Raw genomic sequence first — 21,745 nt, 5'->3', positions numbered from 1 at the left:
GGCCCAGAAAGACTTTCCCCAATTCACTAACATTGGGAAAGAGACGTCTGTAAATTAGCGGATACTTTTTTTTTACCTAAATAAACTACCCAGTATGAACTATTTTATAGCCCTTATTATAATCATTAGGTCCTTAAAGTTGTAAAATTCACTAAAAGCCGAATCTAGATGTATTTTCTGTCTCCATTCATTCTACTGAGCTGGTGTGCACTGTGGACCAGCCTTTAATATAAAATGTAACGAGAGTCATACCGCCCCCCTATTGTACTGGACTGTGTATTACTGTAGTATCCTGTAAATACAAAACTGTGTGTAATATCGACTCTTGCAATATACCCTTGTGCAATGTACACTTGATTTTTATTTCACTGTATTGGAAATATGAAAACAGTACCAGCTACTTACATGGTCACAAAATATATACTTCTACTTAGTTTTTTTTACCATGGTGTATCTGTTATTTTTTACTTATTGGGTTTATTTACATATTTATATAATATCTAAGTCTAGTCTGTTTACTTAATCGGTACTATACTTTAGCTGATGTAATACCGAACATTTTGACCAACACATAGGAATTCTGATTCCGATTCTGTCTAATTCTAATTCCAAAGATTGCAGTGCATATTTATATATTGAAGCTAATCAACACATTAGATTTCACCTGACTTCCCTTTCTCGGCTAAACACTTTTTTATTAAGTTGAAAATCTTAACGTTTGTAAGGCATCACTGTAATGTCTAAGGTAAAATTGTATTCATATTTTCAGACAAATAGGCTTTAGTATGCTCAGAAATTTTGTAGTTAGGAATCAATCCTGAGGTTGTCTGCTTCACCAACAGTGTTATGTTCAATATTCACATAACATAAGAAGACGTCCTAAAAATATGTATTATTTATTTGTACTTTAAAGTAAAACAATTCTGCCTTGATTTTGAGTAAATGAGTCACATGATATAAAAGCTACCGGAAAAATTGAGACTTTAGACTATCTTTCCTTAAAATATTAAAATAAAAAACAACAACACTTAAACAGGAATACTACGCTATGTTAAAGACATTTGGTCCGAAGAGGTCCCTGGTGGTCTAGTGGTTAGGATTCGGCGCTCTCACCGCCGCGGCCCGGGTTCGATTCCCGGTCAGGGAACACTGTTTATACCCGGTGAACAACTTCAGGAATAAATAAATATTGAAATTATCCATTCATCCATCCATCCATCTATCTTCTCTCGCTTATCCGTGGTCGGGTCGCGGAGGTAGCAGTTCTATCAGAGAGCCCCAAACTTTCTTTTCCCTGGCGACATCAAAGCTCTGACTGGGAGATCCCAAGGCGCTCCCAGGCCAGCGAAGAGATATAATCCCTCCACCTGGTCGTAGGTCTACCCCTCGGTCTCTTCCCAGCTGGACGTGCCTGGAACACCTCCCTAGGGAGGCGCCCAGGTGGCATCCTAACTAGGTGCCCGAATCACCTCAACTGGCTCCGTTCGACGCGAAGGAGGAGCGGTTCAACTCCGAGTTGACCGAACTCCTCACCTTATCCCTAAGGGAGACACCAGCCACCCTGCGGAGAAAACCCATCTCGGTACCCGCGATCTCGTTCTTTCGGTCATGAGTCATGACCCATCCTTCATGACCATAGGTGAGGGAAGGAACGAAAATGGCCCGGTAGTCAGAGAGCTTTGCCTTCTGGCTTAGCTCCCTTTTCGTCACAACGGTGCGGTAAAGCGATCGCAGTACCGCTCCCGCTGCTCCGATTCTCCGAAATTGAATTGAATTGAAATGAATGAATGTATAAATAAATACAAGTTGAGAATAAAACAGAACACATATTTTCTATATTTCTATATTTACGTTCACAAAAGGCTACCAGGGTATCTGGAGTCAGGTTAAATGGAATTAAGCCTCGGTACCTTTCCAACTTCGGGTTTTTTTTTTCCCATGTAAAGAAAACTTCCATTCAAAAAGGTTATCTCATTTTGAATCCATAATTTGCCTGTGGCTGAGAGTAAGAGCTGTTGTCTTTGAGTCAGAAGGTGGTGGGTTCAATACCAGCCGTGCAGCCATCGTGTTGATTTCTCCCAGTGTGCAGTTTGCTGCTTGTTAAATGTGTGTGTTATCTCACTGCTATAGTGGAGAAGAGCTTCAAAATCTAAAAACCTGTTAGAAATCCCATCCCTTAAACCCCTGTCACTGAATTTTAGGTAGTAGCAACACCTTTAATAGCAACACCATTTTTGACGCTAATAAACATTTATATCAGCATAGCCTTGGGAACATGTTTCAAATGGGGGGTGCTGTGGGGATGACACCAGGGCTGGTTCTGAACAATGTGCTGCCCTAGGCAAGATTTTAGCTGGCAATGAAAAACCTCTGCAAAAGACCAATACACTACAAAAAGAGAAACATATTGACATGGTGGACAGCTTATATAACAAGGCTTCAAATGTATTTAGTATTATAACATGTTTTAATTGGAGGGGTGGACTTCACAACCTCTAGGTGGGTCCGGGGGTGCCCCCCCGGGAAGATTTTTTTTTAACATTTTAAAGTCAAATGCTTCAATCTGGTGCACTTTGAGCGCCCAATTACTAGACTGATCTAGAGGGTACAACAGATCGGTTTGCATTTTATTAATCAAATAAGTATGTGAACATTTCCAATAACTTACCATAGCCAATAACAAATACATGTAACTTATTTTATTTGTGTTTATATTTTTTTATATTTTTAAATCTCTCCAGTTTTAAACGATATTTTTGGTTTACTGTCCTATAGTATACATTGGAATGATTTCAAACCTGTTTTTATTTATCCTAATAATTATAAAAGGTGTACCTTGCAAATATTTGTTTACATAAATTGTGATCAAAACGTTTGAGACTCACTGAGATAACTTAGACTAAAGTGAACTATCCAAACCCTCAGAGTCCTTTACCTCACTGAGCCTCTCAGTCTGACAGGACAGAACTCTTCCTCCACATTATTGTAGAAACAGCTTCTTATATCCGTTAGCGCAGCAGAAGCTAACAACAATCCCCGCCGGTACCACGGTATCCCCGTGGTATCCCCTCTCTCTATCTCTCTCACTTTGGCTGTGAGCTGCGGGCGCCTGCTAAGCCAACATCCCCCACTTTCATCACTACAGCGCCCATCGTACAGGGCAAATGGAAAGTGTAACCGGGGTGAAAAGGGTGTTACATTTACTTAATTATGAATGTTGTTACATCAAGGCTGAAAAGTTTTTTTTTTTATTATATCTTGTTGAAGTGCAGATCCCCTGTCCTCCATCAGGGGGTGCTGCAGCACCCTCAGCACCCCTACTTCCCACGGCCCTGTATATCAGGCTCTTGAAGGCTCTGAAGAGAAGTGTATTTCTTGCGCCAAATACATCAATACAAATAAATCAAAGTTTATTTAATTAGCCCAATATCACAAATTGTACTTTCGTCTCAGGGGGCTTTACAGTTTATAGTACAGAACATGAATACGCCGGAAATTCCCAGTGCTGTAAGCTTTTAAAAATATGTATTGAAGAGAGAAGAGCCACTTTGTGTACAACTTGACACATAGCTCCCAAATGAAAGTGTGACTGGTCACAGAAAGTAAAAGAAAATCTTATAGCAACTCAAAGATATTGTTAAAGACACGTGCACTTGTTGAACTTTCGGAGCAATTGAAAGTACATTTGTTATAAATGTTGTTGTATCCACAGAATACAAGGCTACCAAGCAGAAAAACATTCTGTGAAAATGAATTAATGAATTAATGAATATATTTATATCAGGGAAAATAAATGTAGAAATTCATTAAATACTAGAGGATGCAATTCCTGAAGAAATTGCTATGGGAATGCTTTATGCTGAAAATGTGACGCTAAACTGCTATGCTGAAATGTAATGTGTAAGAAGAAAGTGAAGAATTTAGATTAAAATGAAATGTGTAAGAAGAAAGTGAAGAATTTAGATTGAAATTAAATGTGTAAGAAGAAAGTGGCGAATTTAGATTGAAATGATAAATGAACACTGGGGCCTTGAATATGTGATAAGAGAAGAAAATAAAGTAAAAAGGCTTGGAAAAGCAGCAGAATATTTGAACTGCAAACTTCTGAACTAACTTGATGGCGAATGATCTGTCGCCATGGCAACGACATTTGATGAAACCCCATAATACGCTTAGATGCGTTGATGGCTGCATCGTTACCAAACCTGTGAAGCTTTGGGGCGTTTGGAGCAGTTTCACTGAAGTTATGAAAAAACCGTGTTTCATGGCGAGCATTGTGTTGCCATGGCATCGGCATTTGAAGAAATCTCAAAACTGTCCCGTAGATGTCTTCACGGCTGGACTGTTAGCACAAATGTGAAGTTTGAGCACTTTTTAAACATTTTCATAGGAGTTATAGCGACATCACGTTTTATGGCGAGGGATCCCGTTAACTGTTTCAAGAAAGAAAGACAAAAAATGTGTCTGCATTTGTACATTTGAAAGTGCATTGCAGTATATAAAAAGTGAGAGTTTCACTGACACTTGTATTAGCTGAGATGCTTGCTGGGATGTTAACAGTTAAAAAAAGATCCACACTGAATCACAGGGCGATATATTGATGCTGCTCTGATAGACATGTTGAAGTGTGATGGAGGACACCTGCTGTGACATCACTGATTTGGGTGTGGTCAGAACATATAGGCGTGCACCTTGCATGTTTAAAGAGCAGCACAGCAGCAGTTCTCATGTTTTTCAGATTCATGATTTAAAAAAATTGGAAGCATTTTTTTAATGCATAATAGGAAAAATCCACACAAAACACAAGTCAACTATTTTAATATTCTTTAATGTCTGCTTAGCTATCATTTGTGTTTTACAAGTAGTACAAATGTGATGACAACATAAGCTTATTAAAACAGTGGTGAGGATTGCACACCCTCTGAACTGGCTATGCTCATGAAATATCTCATAAGATGCAATATTCTACTGCTCCATGTCATTATCGTTCTGCAGAGTCTTCATTGCCAGGCCCCACAGAGTGACGCTGGAGGTGAACTGGCCCTCAGTGGACCTGTACGACCCACTGATGGGCCGGCTAGAGGAAGTGATGGAGCCGCAGTGATTATCTGTGGGAGGAAGGTAGGGTCTCCCCATCGGATCTCTGCCCATTTCTCCTGACATCCCATTCTCCACATACGGCCCGTACACCGCCTCCTCAGAGAGGTGGAGGGACTTGGCAAGCTTCATGTGGTCTGAAGGAATCATGGCTGTGCTCCTCTCCTGGTGGTTGGAGGAGAGCAGGTGATGGGGGACCAGGGATCGCAGCTCTGGAAGAGGGGTGGGGGTGGGAGCTGGGCTGATTTGCATGCTGGGAGGTGGAGTCTCTGTATGAGGTGTTGGTGGTGGTGAAGGCGATGAGGGTTTCTCTAACCCTGCATGAGGCGTCGTGCTGGAGAAAGGCTGCGAAGTGGAGGCGGGACGACGTTTTCTCAGACGGACAGGTTTGGGGACAGGGGCACCTTCTGAGCTACAGGGGGGGTCAGAGTTGTCTGAGGGCGGGCTGTCGGTTGGAGCCCCCTTGCAGTGTCGGTTGCTGTGTCTCCTCAACATGGCGGAGCGGGTGAAGCTCTTTCCACAGGCGTTACAGATGTAAGGTTTCTCACCTGTGTGTGACCTGATGTGGCGCTGCAGGTCCCCTGAGCCGATGAAGCACTTTCCTACAATATTTATGAAAACACACATTAAATGTAGATACTGTGAAGGCATTAGCTAGAGTATATTCTGAAGATCAAGCTCTACTTGGTGAATTCATCACTTGACTTAAGAATTTTCATGTCACAATTTTTGTTAATAAGCACCGGGTAACATTTTCTTGGAGATTTATTGATTCAAAATGACTACAAAACTCAATGTTTTAAATCAATAATGAAATTATGACAACAAGTCAGCATCAACACATTCAAAATTCCATTATTCTTGGAAAGCCTATCATTAGAAATAGTAAATCAAAAGATAATAGCATTGATTTATAATTTAGTTTAACACTTTAGAAAACACTGAAAAAAACATTTGTAATTCAGTAAAGCCAAAGGTGTCGCACTCAAAAGATTATTATCAAATCAAAAGTAAATAACCGGAAGACATGCAATTTATAGTCACATTTAAATGAAGAGCCTCAAGTCCTGCCCACTAAAAAGCTATAACCAATGAATGTTAACTTGTTTTTAAAACATGAATAAAGCGACAAATCGATTATCAAGATAGTCGCCGCTTAGTTTTCTGTTAACGGACTAATCATTTCAGTCCTAGGAAAGGGATTCATACATCCAAAGTGAAATCAACGTGAATAACACTTTCAAGAAGATAGCCGCTGTTCCCATCCTTACCGCAGGTGGCACAGCTGTGAGGCTTCTCTCCAGTGTGGCGGCCCTTGTGCTTCAGAAGCTTTCTGTGCGTGTTGAAGGACTTCCCGCATTGGTCACATGTGAATGTCTTGTCTGTGGTGTGAGTCCTTTTGTGCTCTTTGAGATTACTTAAATTGTTAAATCCTGAGTGACAAGACAAGAACAGTGAATAACACACCAGGAGAAAAATATGTTACAGCTGAGTCTGTGAACAACGCAGCTCACACCACTGTGGATGATTTTGTAAAGGTTTAACTTGAGAACGAGACCATTCATTAAACACTGCAAATAGATTGATTAGGAATATTATAAAGAAAAGTGATTCTGTTTAGAGCGATCATTTACCTCGACCACATATATCACACAGATGGGGCTTCTCTCCTGTGTGGACCACTTTGTGACGATGGACATCCCCCGATGCGGTAAAGCTGGAAAACACAGATAAATACGGAATTTTAAAGGCTGGTCCAGAAATCTACGTAAATTGCCAAGATTTTGGAAACTAGTAATCAGTTAGGTCGTTAAGGCAGACACACAAACATAAAATAAACACAACATTGAAAGATAATTCCTTTTATAAGAGTAAGAGGAATGACAAAAAAGTTGAATTAGATATAGGGCAATTTGATACATGGAGTTAGCTTACCTTTTACCACATAACTCACAGATGTACGGCCTTTCTCCAGAGTGTCGCCGCAAATGTGTCTGTAAATTTCCAGCCTGTGAAACAAAATAAGTTAGATTGATATCTAAGAATAACTGTGGGAAATAAGAGTAATACACCAGACAATACCTGTGAGAAATATCTTCCACAAACATTGCACTGAAAGGGCTTCTCACCTGCATGAAAGAAAAATAGGTTTGTGTCTGAAAACAGTATTGCAATTACATTACAAATACTACAGAAACGTGTTAGTGTTAATGTGTGATTTATAAAGACTAAATACCGGTATGTGAGCGCTTGTGCAGCTCCAGGTTGCTCGGGTGTTTGAAGATCTTCCCACACACCTCACAACAGTACTGCTTGTTTCCGGTCTGCAGTGGTGGCTCGGGCACAGTCTTCAGACCTTGCTCTTCTTCGTTCACAGGTGGAGATGTGGGAGGTTGTACTTCTGTTGGCATCTCCGCAACAGGCTCCTTGGTGACGTTAAGGTCCTCAACCGGAGTTTCTGTAGCTTCAGTCTGGACCACTGTCTCTTCTCGCTGAATCTCTTTGGGACAGCTGAGGACAGGCTCACTCATGGACTCAGCAAACATTTCCTCCAAAGCCTTCTGAGACCGGAGGTAGTTGTATTTCTTTAGGTACACAGCCTTCTTTGGGCGTATTGGTTTGTTGAGCATGGGGTCTTCTGAGTTAGAGCTGGGGGTGTTTAAATTATCTGAGGGTGTTAAAGAAGAGACAGGGTTCTTGTCGACTGCCACAGATGTGCAGGGAGGATTGGGCTGAACTGTGTTTCCTGAGCAGACAGGAGTGTTGCTGCCTCCCTGACCGACTCCAAGCTGAATCTGCGGCTCTTCCACCAGCACCAAGGGGCACGGAGCTTGATTTAAGGCTGCACTATTAGTCTCAAGTGCACTCTGTTTGAAGTACTGCTTACTGTAGAAGTTACGGAGCTTGTAGCCGTGGACAAGCTGTTTTTCTACAGGCGCCTGAGTGCTGCCGGCCGTGTCACAATTTGTGCTGCTATTAGAAACAGAAAGCTGCATCCTTTTGTTGTGGTCCATGTCTGCGCTGAAGCTGGTCCTCTGGGTTTCTGAGGGACAATGGAGGTCAACATCGTGAGGAAGACCGCTCCCCAAGAGGCAGTCGTGCTCGGAGCTCAACATGCCCGGGAGAGAAAATGATGGGATCTCCACCGGTGGAGGGCAAGGCTTGAGGAAAGTATTGCACATGATCTGGACATTTAGAACCTGCAAACACTGAGCAATGTCCAGGAGTGCTTGAACATTATCTTGGTTGATGTCAAGATGGGAGGTGTACATGTAGTCCAATATTTGTCCCATACCGCTCACATCCTGGATGACCAAGTTGAACACCTCATTCTTCTGACTGGGGGAATTTTGGAATAAAGACCTGGAAAAAGATCAAAGCAGTACTTTGTTACTCTAACACAGCAGTGAATGATTACTGTGCTAAATAGAATGGATGGAAACCACACAAATACACTGATTCAATACAAATAGGCACCTGAAATATGAGCTGAAAGCAGCAAGGACGTTTTTGTGGGCTTTGAAGCAGACACCTTTGACCACTAGCATGCAGTCACAGAGCAGACCCTGGATCCTCTGCTCCTGGAGCTGCTGCAGCAGGTAGGAGCTGTGGGTGGACAGGGCGTCCATGCTCACTCAGCTGCTGAACCACTCAGGTCCAGAAAAACCTAGGGGGACATGTGTAAACATAATAAATATATATTTTAAATAAATACGATTTATTTAGTTTGTTTTAATTCATGAAACACAACCACATTTAAAGTGATGGTAGTGGGTTTTCTAAATTGATAAATTCATATATAATTCAACAACCGCGCAGAATCTAGTCGGTCTGTGCTACGAGACCACCCATGCAAAAATTGGGATGAAACCCACCAACATGCTAACTACAATGCTAGGCTAAACAACTACAACGGTAAACAGTGTGAGTCGGTAAGGCATGAAATCCCTGAAGAAATACATTTAAAACCGAAATTGAAAGTTCTGAATCCTTCTAGTTCACTCAATTTTGACATAAATATAACCTACATCTGAGGAGTCCACCTTTTATTTGGATGATGGGTCACTTTTCCAGAGTAAGAAACGTCACTTCTCCTCCTGGTGCAACCTGTATTTAGAGCCGTCAAAACATGAAGCAGGAGAAAATAGAATTATAACGTTGAGACTAAGAAGCAATTAAAGTTTAATATAACGTATGTAAAATAAGTGTAATCTCCTGCTATTTAACTACCGAATAAAAACAAAGCTTTGCATAGGGTTTGTTTTCACGCTGGTCGGAACTTCTCTCATGTTACAATTTTACACGGAAGACTTTAAGTGGCACTAACGTGTAGTGCGGTCACGTGTGTTTTGAAAAGTTTACGGGAATGGAAAGCTAAGCGGCTCCATTGGCATTAATACATCCGCAGTAATTCGTTAATTTTAACATTTGCTGTCTTTGGATAACGTAAGCTTCTTTCGGTTAGCTAACATTAGCTCAAACCATTGCGGTGGACATATTCCGCATGAAGATTGTACCGATTTCGTTTTAACGTTAAGTGACACGTTGGTCGCAGATAGTAGGAACCAGATTCAATCAAAGTCATAAATCCTTTTTAGACTAGCAAAATTGTCGTTCAAATATGGTAGTTTTCACCTGCAACGGGTGTGGTGAATCCGTGAAAAAAGCTCAGGTTGATAAACACGTGAACATGTGCCGAGGTTGCCAGAGCCTGTCCTGCATGGACTGCGGAAAAGACTTCTGGTAATGACGGACTATTTACTATTGCTTAACTTTAAAATGTTGAACCCAATCTGACTGTGTGTAATGGTGTGTCTATGTTCACATTAAACAGGGGGGATGACTACAAGAACCACGTTAAATGTATCAGTGAAGACCAGAAGTATGGAGGCAAAGGGTACGAGGCTAAGGCAAACAAAGGAGATATAAAACAGCAGCAGTGGATCCAGGTACAGAGAAACGACACCCCTCACTCTTGTCTATTTGTTTTTTCAAATCGTCTTTTGTTCCTAACTTGATGTTTCCCCTCCCTCAGAAAGTCCATGACGCCATGAACAAACCTGGAGTCAGTGCAAAGCTAAAGGATGTGCTCCAACAAGTCAGCTCGTATGACAACGTCCCTAGAAAGAGGGCCAAGTTTCAGGTTGGTATTACTTCAGTATATCAATCATTGGCTGTTTTATTGAACATCTTGTGTTATTCTATAACAACAAACAAGCACATCTAGTTCATATCATGGCCCTATGAAATGAAAATGAACCAATTTAAACTCAATCCAATGAAAAACATCAAGAGTCGAGGCTTTATTGTCATGTGCACAGTAGCTACACTGTAGATATGGTAATTAAAAACGTAAGTCCCAGGCTCCTCACAACAAAACAACTCGTAAATTCATAAGAATTCTGAGTAGAGCTATACGATTTGCAAGTTCCCATGGTTTTTAATAGAAGTTTGAAGAATAAGTTCAAAAAAAGAATTCTAACATAAACTGGGAGTTTGTGGTGAGTTAGTATGAAATGACCCACATGTGAAACTTTAGTCAAGCAGACGCAAGTGTGTGTTGTTGTTGTGTCTCTCATCGACTCTACTTTTGTGTTTTTCTTCAGAACTGGATGAGAAACAGTCTTCAAATATCTAACACAGGTCTTCATGATGAAGTGTGGGACATCCTCTCTGCAGGTGACAATGTAAGTAACTGCCTAAAGCTTACTTTAAGTTTTGTTTGACCAATTCTCTTTGCACACCACTCACTATCAGCCGTTATAGACAGAGGTGAAATAGTTTTAGTTAATTCAAGTCAACAGTAATCGAATTAACTTGGTTTCTTGAGGTGCTTTAACAAGTACTCTTCCACTGCTGTATGGGCATAGGCATTAAGTGGCAATATTAAATAAGCATGCTACACAGATGTATGTTATCTGACCCAATTCATATTATTTTCATATTTATAGGTTATCGCTTTATGTGGTTTTCCTTTTGTGTTTTTTTAATACTCTCTATTATTCCCTATCCATAATCCAGCAGCCTCCTCAGGCCCCCCCGGAGACTAAAGAAGCTAAACAGGCAGTGGCTGAAGTCAAAGCGGAAACTAATGGAGACGAAAAGCAGAACGGCAATCAAGACGCGGAGAAGAAGAAGAAGCTCAACAAACGGGAGCGCAAAGAGGCCCGGCAGCAGAAGAGTGGGAAGGCTGTGAAAACTGCTGAAAAGACGGGTGCACAGGAGCCAGGAGAAGGCAAAAAGAAAAAGAAGGACAGGAAGAGGAAGCACAGCAGTGACGAAGAAGAAGAAGAGGAAGAGCAGGACGGTGCTGGGAATGAGACAGCCAGCAAGAAGACAAAGACGAGTAAGGCACCCTTTAAAGACATGCTTTTCTCCTTACAGTATTTGATATGATTGTATTGCTATTTGCAACAGCGCAGCATTGTGTCTATTAATGAACACGTGTGGAATTGCTCAATTTTTAGCATCAGCTGCTTTGCAAGGTTTGTTACAAATAATTGAGATGAAAATGTATTTTATTCAAGGAATGATGGTAAATGAGTTAATTACTCAGAACATCTGTTTTATTGCAGTGCGCTCTTTATGTCTTTGTGTTAGGAAATATTGTCTTTATAATTACAGCGAATTATCTTTCAAACAAAAAACTTTCTTTTGATGTCTTTATGTAATATGCGTTATTTAGCTAAATATATACATGTTTATATTCTTTTTTTCAGCTGACCAAGAGGAGGATGATTCAACAGAAGAGACAGAGGACCAACAAGTTCCCAAAGGTAACATGGTTCCCATAGACAGGGGTGCACATCACTTTCTCAGTGAGGTACTCAGATTTGGTACTCCACCTTCTGGCTCCACTCAAAGTTATTTGATGAAGCCCTCTGTATCGCGAACGTCAACGGGGGGGGTTGCTAGTGGAGTACTTCATGAAAGTCGACGGGGGGCTAGTGGAGTACTTCGTGACCACAGAGCGTGAACGTTGTGATCAGCTGTTTTAGCGCAGTTCTCCAGTGAAGGGGGGGGGGGGGGAGTCTCCCTCCGCAGCCGGTTGGTGTAGTTTTGGCACAATTCCGTTGTACAGACCGACATTAACAGCAGCCCTGTCTGTGCACACGGAGACCGACTCTTTCGTCCGGTGATCTAACCGCCTTCTGGAAAAGCTTCACAAGTACGTCGGTACGCAAATGCGCTTTGTGACACAAGTGACGGTACGCATTTGATTTTTGCCGCGCATGCGTACCTGCGTACCAGTTATGTGCACCCCTGCCCATAGATTTACATGTTATAGAAGTGATGGTTTAACACAACAAAGCCACCAGGGGTCATTGTTGCTTCTTGTGTTTACAGCCAGGAAGTGTGAATAATAAGTGCATTATCAACTGGCAGCTCGTTTATGTTTTTGATTCATTTACAGGCAAATTCAACTGGAAGGGAAATATCAAGGCAGTACTGAAAGACTCCGATGACCAGGAGCTGCCCTTAAAGAAACTCAGGAAGAAGGTGAAGCACGAAGTGAAGTGTTTGAATATCATGAGTTTGATCCCAGCACATTTTCTTCAGTTCTCTTTGGTTAATTATGATGTTAAGAGCTTGTTCTTCTTTTTCCAGGTTTTGGCAGCGTACTACACTTTCACTGGTGATGGAAACTTTAGAAAGGAGGAAGAGGTGCTCGCGATTTTCAACAAGAAAGTCACCAAGAATCCCAAATTTAGAGTTTTGAAAGAAAGAGTTAGACTTATAAAGTAGACCTGTTTGTCCCGCCCGTCTGGCATGAAACGTATTGTTCATAGACTTCTAAAATGTAAAACATCTTTGTGGTCTGCCATCTTCCCTCGGATGTTTTTGTACAGATGACCTAATCTCAAAGATTAAATCATTTTATAACTGAATAAAGTGTTGGTTGTTTTACTGATTGTATTGAAGAAGGTTTTTACAAATTACCTTACAAGGTGCCATTGTTTAATGTATGAAATGACAATTGTGACAGACGGCCGCTCTGTTTCACATTCCAAGCCCACGGTAAGTCTGGGAAATGGCACCTTATCTGTGGGATTGGATGTTGGAGTGGGGGAAGGGAAACAGGAGAGGTGCACCTGAGGTGAATTTGACTCTCACACGGGACGAAGCTAATGCACATTCCTCGGCACCCCGAACGGGGTTCACTTGGCCAGGGACACAGAAGCTCCATAGAAGCAAGATGCTTGGTGTCAGCCTGAGGTGAAGTTTTAATGCTGTCTGATTTTCAACCGCTAGAATGAGCAGCCTCTACGCCGTGCACACACACACACACACACACACACACACACACACACACACACACACAGCCCAGTTTTATGAAGCTCTAGTAATCCCGGCAGGTTTAACACTGATGCTCATTCATCACTCTGTTCACCTGTAATTGTATATTGCATACTTTGGGTATTAGTCAAGCTGTTACTCAAGTTTTCTAGTATCAACATAGTGTTTTTGTGTTGTGTTTGTTTTAATCTAGACCCCACAGGATATTCCAGATAAACTGAAACTATACCTGTCTTTGCTGTTGCAAAACAAATCTTAGATTGATTTTTTTTATCTCTTCTACTTGATACTGTCAAATAATCTGTGTGGCCATGTGTTATCTGTGGGTGCAATTTCCTCCCTGAACTCACAACACTGTCTTAGGTAAAAAATATGACGTGTTCGTACTGAAACAATAATGATATAAAAAAAAATGCCGTGAAAAGTAAAGTGAAAAAAACCTATACTATTTTCGATAGTTAGGGGTTGTACTGCCTAAACCTTGGTAGCTGGTGAGACCATTAGCTTAAAGTGCTAAAGTTAGCGTAAGCAAACTTGGGATTGATATCACTGTGGTGGTAAATAGTGGTGGAAGTCGTTTTCAGATCTTACTAAAAGTGGCACACATGGTTATAAATGCTCTGTTACATGTACAAGGTAATTAAACATCGCTCTCCAGTAAAAGCACAAAAGTACTTGAATTTGAATTGGCATCCAAATATAGTAGTATAAAGCAGTGATAACAAGGGAATATTCAAGTAAAAATAAATGTACTTAGTTGCATTGCACCACGGTTGTTGACATTGACAGCTAGTTTGAAGTTTTTATGATTTTAGCAGGGAGCTTTTGATACATTGTTTATAGAAGTTACATTTATTTTAACAGTCAAGTAATTCAACACACCATTTCTAAACTTGGCATTTATTCTATATATGGCCAATACCTTTTGGTGGATTCCTAATCCTTTTATCAGCTAGTTTTCAAGTTGATATTTTTTTTGTTTTAGCATTTATCATTACCTTGTAATTGTCACCCGTGGCTCTGTCTAGCACAATTTGGTTTCCCTTAAATGTGACACAGAAAGCACAGTACAGCAGTGAGTACATCTGTTTTTATTTTGCTATCGTAAGGAGGCGGAAAACATGACCAGGTATTCCTTCTCTTACTAATCCCCTGGGCCCAGGAGTTCAAAACTTTTTATCCCTATTTGATCAAATCAGATTTGGATTTTGGGGAGTTCAAAAACAAAAAACAGGATTAGGATCACTTTCGATCAGATCAGGAAATCCAATCCAAGCTTTAATCTGGATCAAATCTTCAAAATGGGTAGTTCAAACCGACAACACAGGATTGGGATCAGTTTGATCCCAAAAAACTGGATTATCCTGATCCCAAAGGGGTGGATTTCCAGTGGTTTACCAGAGCAAAATGTACCGTACAATTTATTTTAAAATATGTTTCAATTTAAATAAGATGGCAAAGTTTGTTAACTGAAATAATACACAATTTTTAGCCTTCATGGGAAATACATTTTATTTTTTCCATTTTTTCTCACGTTTGTGGTGGCCTATTTTGTTTTCAACCAAATGTTGATGACATAAATGTTTATGCTCATAAAAGTATCACAGCAAAGATTGTCAATCACAAATGTAATTTAGATTAAAGTAAAAATATCTTCAACAAAAACAAAAAAAGTCCATCACCTTTCAAACAAAAAAATATAATTAAACATTATAGATGTCTCTGCAATGTGGTCTCTTGTCTTCCTTGTATTATTTTTCATGTCCACTAGATGGCGATCGGTAGGATTAAAGCACTGATATTCAGGATCTAGTCATCTTGAAAAATCGTAATCTGGATCAGGCTGATCCTATCCTGAATTGCTTTGAACTCCAGGGACAAAATCTGGCCGATTTGTCTGATCCTGGACCACAAAAAATGGGATTTCAAAATCGGATCGGATCTGATTGAGATTAAAAGTTTTGAACTCCTGGTCCCAGGGTATGAGCCAGACTTCTCGAATGCTCAGTGGTGGAGGAAGTACACAGATCTTCTGTTTAAGTAAAAGTAGCCACAGGCCTATACTACAGTGATACAAATCTTCATTCCAAATGTTACTCGGGTAAAAGTACAAGCATCAAAATATACTTAAAGTCTAAGGTGTTCATTATGAAGAATGGCCAAATGCAGGATATTATATTATTGGATAACAATAAATGCAGTGTTTATCACTTCAATGATAACGCTGGTGCATATTTTAATTACAGGAGACTAATAATAGTATTCTTTAAATCTATAATCAAAATGATTTACGTTCAATCTTAAAAGAAAATAGCACCTTTTAGTCATCCAATACATGTTGTGGAGTAGAAGTATAAAGTAGCAAGGAAATTAACATTTCTTAAATTGTGCTTGAGTACAGTCTTTTAGTAAATATACTCACTTACTTTCAACCGTAAATGGTCACATGTGCACAAGCTAACATTTGACTACATGCCTAAGAGTTTGATTAACACTTGTGTTGATTAAAGATGTATTGCAGTCAGTTTTAGGTGTACCTAAAAGGCATCCGATTTACTGTTGCAGAATGAGTGGTAGCAGCAAGTATCATTCACTTGTCTTCACTACACGTGCCCTGCCTGTGCCAGGTTGAAATTGATAGTGAATTAGTATAAAGGTATCAGCAGTGTCAGATTAGTGCCCGTGCTATGTAAAAGTATACATTCAAGATAAATGTTGGAGTAAAGCCAGCTATTATGTATTCTGTAAAGTTTTTGAGGGATGGAAGCAAATGTGCCCTGTTTGACTTTTTTGTTCCCTCTGTTAGCCTTTGAGGGTCAGTTTCAATTCCAGCCCGGTGGTCCAGTTTGTTTCGTGCTGTCTGTGCCAAGAAAGAAGGATCTATACACAAAACACAGTGCTTGCATCAGACAATTTAGTTTTGTATTGATAAAAAAAAAACAATGGACAATTCATATAAGGGAAATGTTAATTGTAAATATAATTTATTGTGCTCGCTCATGCTGCTCGTTAGTGTGTTTTACTACGTTGTACTACATGTGTGGGTACCATGTAGGCTTCTAGTGTAGCTTACATCAGCTTTGACTATACTCTCAGGCAATATTTGAAAATATTTTTTGCGAAAGCTTAACATTGCTTTCCATACTCAAAAAGTAACTTGTGTTTTCACCTGGTTTTCACAGGTGACAGGAATGGATAAGATTAAAGGAGTACATACAAAATAAGTAAGAACATATTTAGAAGTAAAACTGGAAGACCTCTAGTTCTTGGATTACTCTTTGATTTACTTCCAAAACATTTCTAATGAGTACAATTTATATTTTTGACGTTGTATTGTCATATTGATATCGTTTAGCTATGTGTTCACGTTTGAAAAAAGTGTTTCTTTAAAAAGAAAACTACAACTGTCGCTTTCGAGTGCGTCATAAGAAAGCGACTCTGTCTAACAGGAAGTGCCATCTAAACACTGCTTAGCCGTTAGCGCTGTAAGATAAATTTAGCAACAACAAAATGATGAACGACAGTGAACTTGCCACTTTGCGGAATAGATTTAAGAAAGATGCGGAGTTTCTTATGCAAACAAGGACACATGGTGACGAAGATGAGAAGAGTAAGCTTCAGAAACACTGTGTTTGATAGCGCTGTTAGCCAACTTTTACAGGGTATTTTAAGAAAGTGCTTTCTGTTAACACTTGAATGAAACGTTAATTTTAAACTCTGTTCCTCTTTGGGCACTAACTTAATGAATGTAAGTGCTAATGACAACACGTCAAATAAGCCGATCTTGGTGGCTAACCTGAGCTAACATAGTTGTAAGAAGACTAGCTAACTTGTATTGGTAAATCTATAGAAGGGCCAGTCCACTCGCTATATCGTTTTTTAAAAGCCTTTCATCATGTTCCTTTCACAAGTTGAATCATATATTTATAAAAGAAACACATATGTAACATTTTTAGTCTAATGTCGGGTTAAATGGTGGACAATTGTCCCATTTTGAGGCCCTTCCTGGAAGAAATCCAGCAATTCTTGATTGTTTTGAGTGTGAACAAAGGCTGTGTCAGCTCAGACACATAATATCCTCTTCTCTGCTCACTGTCCTTAATCCAAGGGTCATGTCTTTGCCAGTGTAAACTAATAACTGTAATATAAGTTCGATTTTTCCAGTATTAATCATTGCTGCTTTTATTCAAGTGTACACATCCTAGGTAGTCCTTCTGGCAAAACAAGGTGGTATAGTTTCATTTCGTATCAAAGGTGGACCAACAGCTATAACTTTGATTAACTATGTAGGCCAACTATTTTCCAGGGCAGGGAGTTCACTGTGAACTCTGCACAGACTAGACCAGCATACTGAGACATTTAAGCAGCCAACAACATCCTCTGATATTTGGAATCAACCAGTAAATGATAGAGATGAATACCTCTCAGAGAAGTGACATTATCTCAAAAAAGTTTCACCTAAAAGAAACTCTTTACCCTTTTTGAAGGAGGGGATTTAGCACAAGACAAGTCCACTCTCATATTTGGTAGTAAAATGTATACCAAAAGTATTTTATTATTTTGAATCATGCAATATGTAAGTATTGATGTACCGAATTTAAGTGTATTTGCTATGAATAAATGTGTTGTTATAACCTTTTTAAGGTCTCTATTTTTCTACACATAGGATGAAACATGCTTTTGAAACTATTTATTTCGTTCTTTCTTTCAGGCCAGAAGGACAAAGATGCTAAGCCTCTCACTCGCATTAACAGACACTCCGTTTTCTGGATCGTGGCATCTGTAGCTGTTACCTACTATGTGGATTTCTTCAACAACATCATAGAGAACGAGGATATCAAAAGGTGATTTAATCACACACACATTTGTTGCAGCTGTTTTTTCTCTATTACACAACCATTATAAGGCAAGTTGTGTTGGGTATGGTAAAGCGGGAAACAAATTGAAGTATTACACCGTTGTTTTGGGTATATTTCCTTTGAATGACCTTTAAACACAGTAAACCTATTTGTTGGAAAGCATTGATTTCACGAGTTGTCGCTCACGTAAAAGTAACATATTTTTTAGTAATATCACTGGTATATGATACCAACGAAACAGTGTCTCTGAAGCAGTTTGTGGTGTTAACTATATTTTATGTTTGAGAAGCTTTAATAAGTCCCTATAGATTGCGTTATACTTTATCTCTTTTTAATTCCTATTATCCAGTTGGTGGTTCAATGCGGGTCTGGGCCTCCTCGGGACCTGCCTGTCTCTGGCCATGTTCTGCATCATGTACCTGGAGTGTTACAAAGGCATCAATCACTACGAACAAGTGTACCCTGCCATTCCTCCCGTCACCACTGCAGCCTTCATTGCTGCATCTTGCAGGTAAAACGGCAAAAACACATTTCACTGTAGGAGATTTTTTCAGTGAAAGTACAAATATTTATTTTCTCAAACTGTGAAAGGTTTTTACACAATGAACCTCTCCTATCTAAACATGCAATTTCAAACTCTTGAGGCTTATGGGGAGGGGTACACAAATATTTGGTTCGACAACACTTGTAACATTTGTGGATTTATAGGCCCTACATCAGGGGTATCAAACTCAATTTCATCTCGGGCCACATCAGCATTATGGTTGGGCCAGTTTTATATATAAGACTATATAAATATACATATATAAATATTTAATATATATAAAATAATGTATTATATTACATGATTGCCTCTGCATTGGATTATTATCAGATAGGGTAATAACTTCATCATTAATTACGTCTCAAAGCAGAAGTCTAGGGTAAATAATTACAAGTCCCTTCAGTGAGAATGTCACAAAATGATTTAAAAAGAAAAGCCAAATTCTGGAGAAAAAAGTCCAAATCAATAAAAAGAAATTAAAATTCGTAAAAAATAAGTTTCATTTGAAAAAGAAAAGTCACATTTGAGATGCATTGTGGGACATGTAGTTTATGGGCAACGTGCTTCTGTAAAGCGGCATATAACCGTATAATAAACATATTATATTCTTTGCAAGCTCTTGTGGCCACATGAAGTGAAGTCACGGGCCGGATTTGGCCCCCGGGCCTTGAGTTTGACACCCTCTGCCCTACATGTACGTTGAATACTCACATGTGTTTCATTTCTGCTTTATAAGGCACAACACATTGTACTTAATTTAGACCTCTTCTTAGGACTGTGTGGATGTGTACAGGAAGGGCTTATCTTTGTTTCCCTAATTTTGGATCTCTCGTTCACTGAAACGTCATTTTTGAAAAACATATATTTGACTTACAGCGTGTGAAAATCTCTATCACCTTGCACTGGGTTTAACGAACAAAATAGGTTCTAACTAAACCCCCATAAATCAGTTTGGAAATTAATTTATCCAGCTCGTTTTTCTTGATAGGATTTCATATAGTATATTTAAATGGTTGAAAAAATCCATAACCTTTTTTAAGAAATATGTACAGCGATAGCTGTTATCACAAATAAAAAAATGTGAACTGAAATTGCTCTTAGTTTACACATTAACATGTTATGCCTAGTTAATGCTGTTTTTTCTTATCTGACTTTTTCAACTCTTCACAGTTACTTTAAATGCTTGGCCACTTAGCCTTCATTGTCCTGTGATTGGGTGATCCACATTGTTTAAAATGTTAAGAAATGTTCACATGAATCTGTGTCATTGGAGAGTGGGAAGCTTTCAAATGCAAAATGTGTTCATTTGAATGCTGCCTTAGAAAGAGAGACATGTGTGGACTTGTCTTGAGGAATTGAATATCCAAAAAGACATCACCGGCATTTTATAGCCTCCCGTTCTTCCTCTGCAGAGCATGTTTGTTTGTAGCCTTTATTTAACCAGGTGAAAGCCCCTTGAGATCAAAAGATCTCTTTTTCAAGGGTGACCTGCAGGACATTAGTTACACGTGTAACATCAAAACAACAGAACAACAATAAGGATTACATACAACATAATGTACAGGGTACAGTTTACAAACTCTATTTACAGAGTTTGAGTGACAACAGGATAGTGGTAGAAACAACTAAGATTATAAGTCTGCATGTTGTAAATGTTATTTACTTTGTCTTGCAGCCTAAACATTGCCCTGTGGCCAGTGTGGTCCTTCCTCACTCCGCTCATCCTCTTCACACAGTTCATGGGTGTGGTCATGTTCATCTCTATGCTTGGGTGAAGACGATACTTTCCTTTCTTTTTCTACAAAATGTATTTTTTGTTATAAATAACATTGCATTTGGCCTTAAACTGGACATAGACATATGGTTCCTGTGTTGTTTAACATGAAATATGCTTTGTACTAGTTTTCTTCCTATGGGTTTTCTCTCTTACATACACACATTTCTTAAACAATGCTTAGCTGCATCAACACACACTGGTGCCTATAACATTTAAAATCTTAGACACTCCAACGCTCACAGAAATGGTCCCATTGTCTCCCCTCTGTCCCTCACACCTCCCGGTCTTACACCTGCAGCAGGTTGATGTAGAGCGCCCTGAAACCACACAGCTGTTGTCAGTGTGTATTGATGCTTTAGGCCGGGGCAGGTCAGCACTGTGTGTGTGTGTAACCTGAGAGTGTACCCATCTCACTTTATGATTTGTCACTGCTATGTTTTGCTGAGGAAAAGAATGTGTGGAGATGTGTTGCATTGTGTAGAGTGTTTGGCACTAGTGTGACGAGTGATTAGAGAATAGCCTTTTTCACAGCAGACATTTTGGCGCAGTAGGAAAATGTGAAACTACGGCTTTGTTGATTTATTTTATTTAAATAAACCTGTGCTAATCTTAACGTGACAAGTTAAAATATCCACTGTGAAAATGACCATGTGTATTTATATATGTGTGTGTGTGTGTGTGTGAGAGAGAAAGTGTTGTTACTGTTAATGAAACTAACAAAGATTTTAAATTATTTCTCACTTTTCGTTCTGGAGAATTCCAAGACTTCTCATATTGTGCAAAATGTTCTTTCTTTAATAAACATTTATAACTGTTCACTACTTTCTGAAACTGTTTTCATTGCAAGAACCTTGAACAAATACATAACGTAAAATAATAATGCTAACTTGCACTTTTGGCATTGTCAGAGGGATGTTGAGAGAGGTCTGTGTTGACTTTATTGGAAGTACTGACTTAAAGTTTGTGTTTCTAATTTGTTATCCACTCTCATTTACACACGTAGCAAAAGCGCCTCTCAATACAACGCGATACAAAACAATAATGGTCACCAGAGCTGTGGGATTTGGAAAGGTCTTTCTAAAATAACAAAAGACCTGCTCAATATTTCACCATTATAAGATGAACTTTGGAGGCCCCATTTAATGGATTTTAAAGGCCAGTTTAAAACAA

At 39.4% G+C, this 21,745-nt stretch overlaps 3 protein-coding genes across 4 annotated transcripts; 2 read left to right on the top strand and 1 right to left on the bottom strand.

Annotated features, from left to right (window-relative positions):
- Positions 1-4,809: 4,809 nt before the first annotated feature.
- Positions 4,810-9,235, bottom strand: zbtb49 (zinc finger and BTB domain containing 49). The gene is made up of 8 exons (XM_079683482.1): positions 9,126-9,235; positions 8,575-8,764; positions 7,334-8,460; positions 7,180-7,226; positions 7,033-7,106; positions 6,732-6,814; positions 6,369-6,530; positions 4,810-5,699 (listed from the first exon to the last, which is right to left on the bottom strand). Exons 2-8 carry the CDS (start codon positions 8,724-8,726, stop codon positions 4,966-4,968), a joined length of 2,379 nt encoding a protein of 792 aa, XP_079539608.1. The 5' UTR covers positions 8,727-8,764; positions 9,126-9,235; the 3' UTR covers positions 4,810-4,965.
- A 212-nt stretch (positions 9,236-9,447) lies between these two features.
- Positions 9,448-12,984, top strand: lyar (Ly1 antibody reactive homolog (mouse)). Of its 2 annotated transcripts, none has more exons than XM_079683484.1 (8): positions 9,448-9,840; positions 9,932-10,046; positions 10,133-10,240; positions 10,704-10,784; positions 11,122-11,443; positions 11,817-11,873; positions 12,512-12,597; positions 12,706-12,984. In XM_079683484.1, exons 1-8 carry the CDS (start codon positions 9,719-9,721, stop codon positions 12,841-12,843), a joined length of 1,029 nt encoding a protein of 342 aa, XP_079539610.1. In that variant the 5' UTR covers positions 9,448-9,718; the 3' UTR covers positions 12,844-12,984. The 2 variants fall into 2 exon arrangements, with proteins under 2 accessions (XP_079539610.1, XP_079539609.1); XM_079683483.1 differs by having other exon boundaries at positions 9,451-9,840; positions 11,119-11,443.
- A 3,849-nt stretch (positions 12,985-16,833) lies between these two features.
- tmem128 (transmembrane protein 128) lies at positions 16,834-21,391 on the top strand. The gene is made up of 4 exons (XM_079682615.1): positions 16,834-17,005; positions 18,107-18,239; positions 18,604-18,765; positions 20,474-21,391. The coding sequence occupies exons 1-4, from the start codon at positions 16,906-16,908 to the stop codon at positions 20,571-20,573; spliced, it is 495 nt and encodes a 164-aa protein (XP_079538741.1). The 5' UTR covers positions 16,834-16,905; the 3' UTR covers positions 20,574-21,391.
- The last annotated feature ends 354 nt before the right edge of the window (positions 21,392-21,745 follow it).

This window comes from Notothenia rossii (genome assembly GCF_949606895.1).
Source record: "Notothenia rossii genome assembly, chromosome: 5".
Lineage (NCBI taxonomy): Eukaryota > Metazoa > Chordata > Actinopteri > Perciformes > Nototheniidae > Notothenia > Notothenia rossii.
This window is presented reverse-complemented; position numbering and strand designations above follow the sequence as displayed.

Excerpts from the sequence above, each read along its gene's own strand:
- zbtb49 (XM_079683482.1), bottom strand. The coding sequence starts at position 8,726 with ATGGACGCCCTGTCCACCCACAGCTCCTACCTGCTGCAGCAGCTCCAG. Across the intron at positions 8,461-8,574 it reads GCTTTCAGCTCATATTTCAG|GTCTTTATTCCAAAATTCCC; the intron begins GTGCCTATTTGT and ends ATCTTTTTCCAG. Across the intron at positions 5,700-6,368 it reads TCACAGCTGTGCCACCTGCG|GAAAGTGCTTCATCGGCTCA; the intron begins GTAAGGATGGGA and ends TAAATATTGTAG.
- lyar (XM_079683483.1), top strand. The coding sequence starts at position 9,719 with ATGGTAGTTTTCACCTGCAACGGGTGTGGTGAATCCGTGAAAAAAGCT. Across the intron at positions 10,785-11,118 it reads TCCTCTCTGCAGGTGACAAT|CAGCCTCCTCAGGCCCCCCC; the intron begins GTAAGTAACTGC and ends TCCATAATCCAG. Across the intron at positions 12,598-12,705 it reads TAAAGAAACTCAGGAAGAAG|GTTTTGGCAGCGTACTACAC; the intron begins GTGAAGCACGAA and ends TTCTTTTTCCAG.
- tmem128 (XM_079682615.1), top strand. The coding sequence starts at position 16,906 with ATGATGAACGACAGTGAACTTGCCACTTTGCGGAATAGATTTAAGAAA. Across the intron at positions 17,006-18,106 it reads TGGTGACGAAGATGAGAAGA|GCCAGAAGGACAAAGATGCT; the intron begins GTAAGCTTCAGA and ends TCTTTCTTTCAG. Across the intron at positions 18,240-18,603 it reads GAGAACGAGGATATCAAAAG|TTGGTGGTTCAATGCGGGTC; the intron begins GTGATTTAATCA and ends CCTATTATCCAG.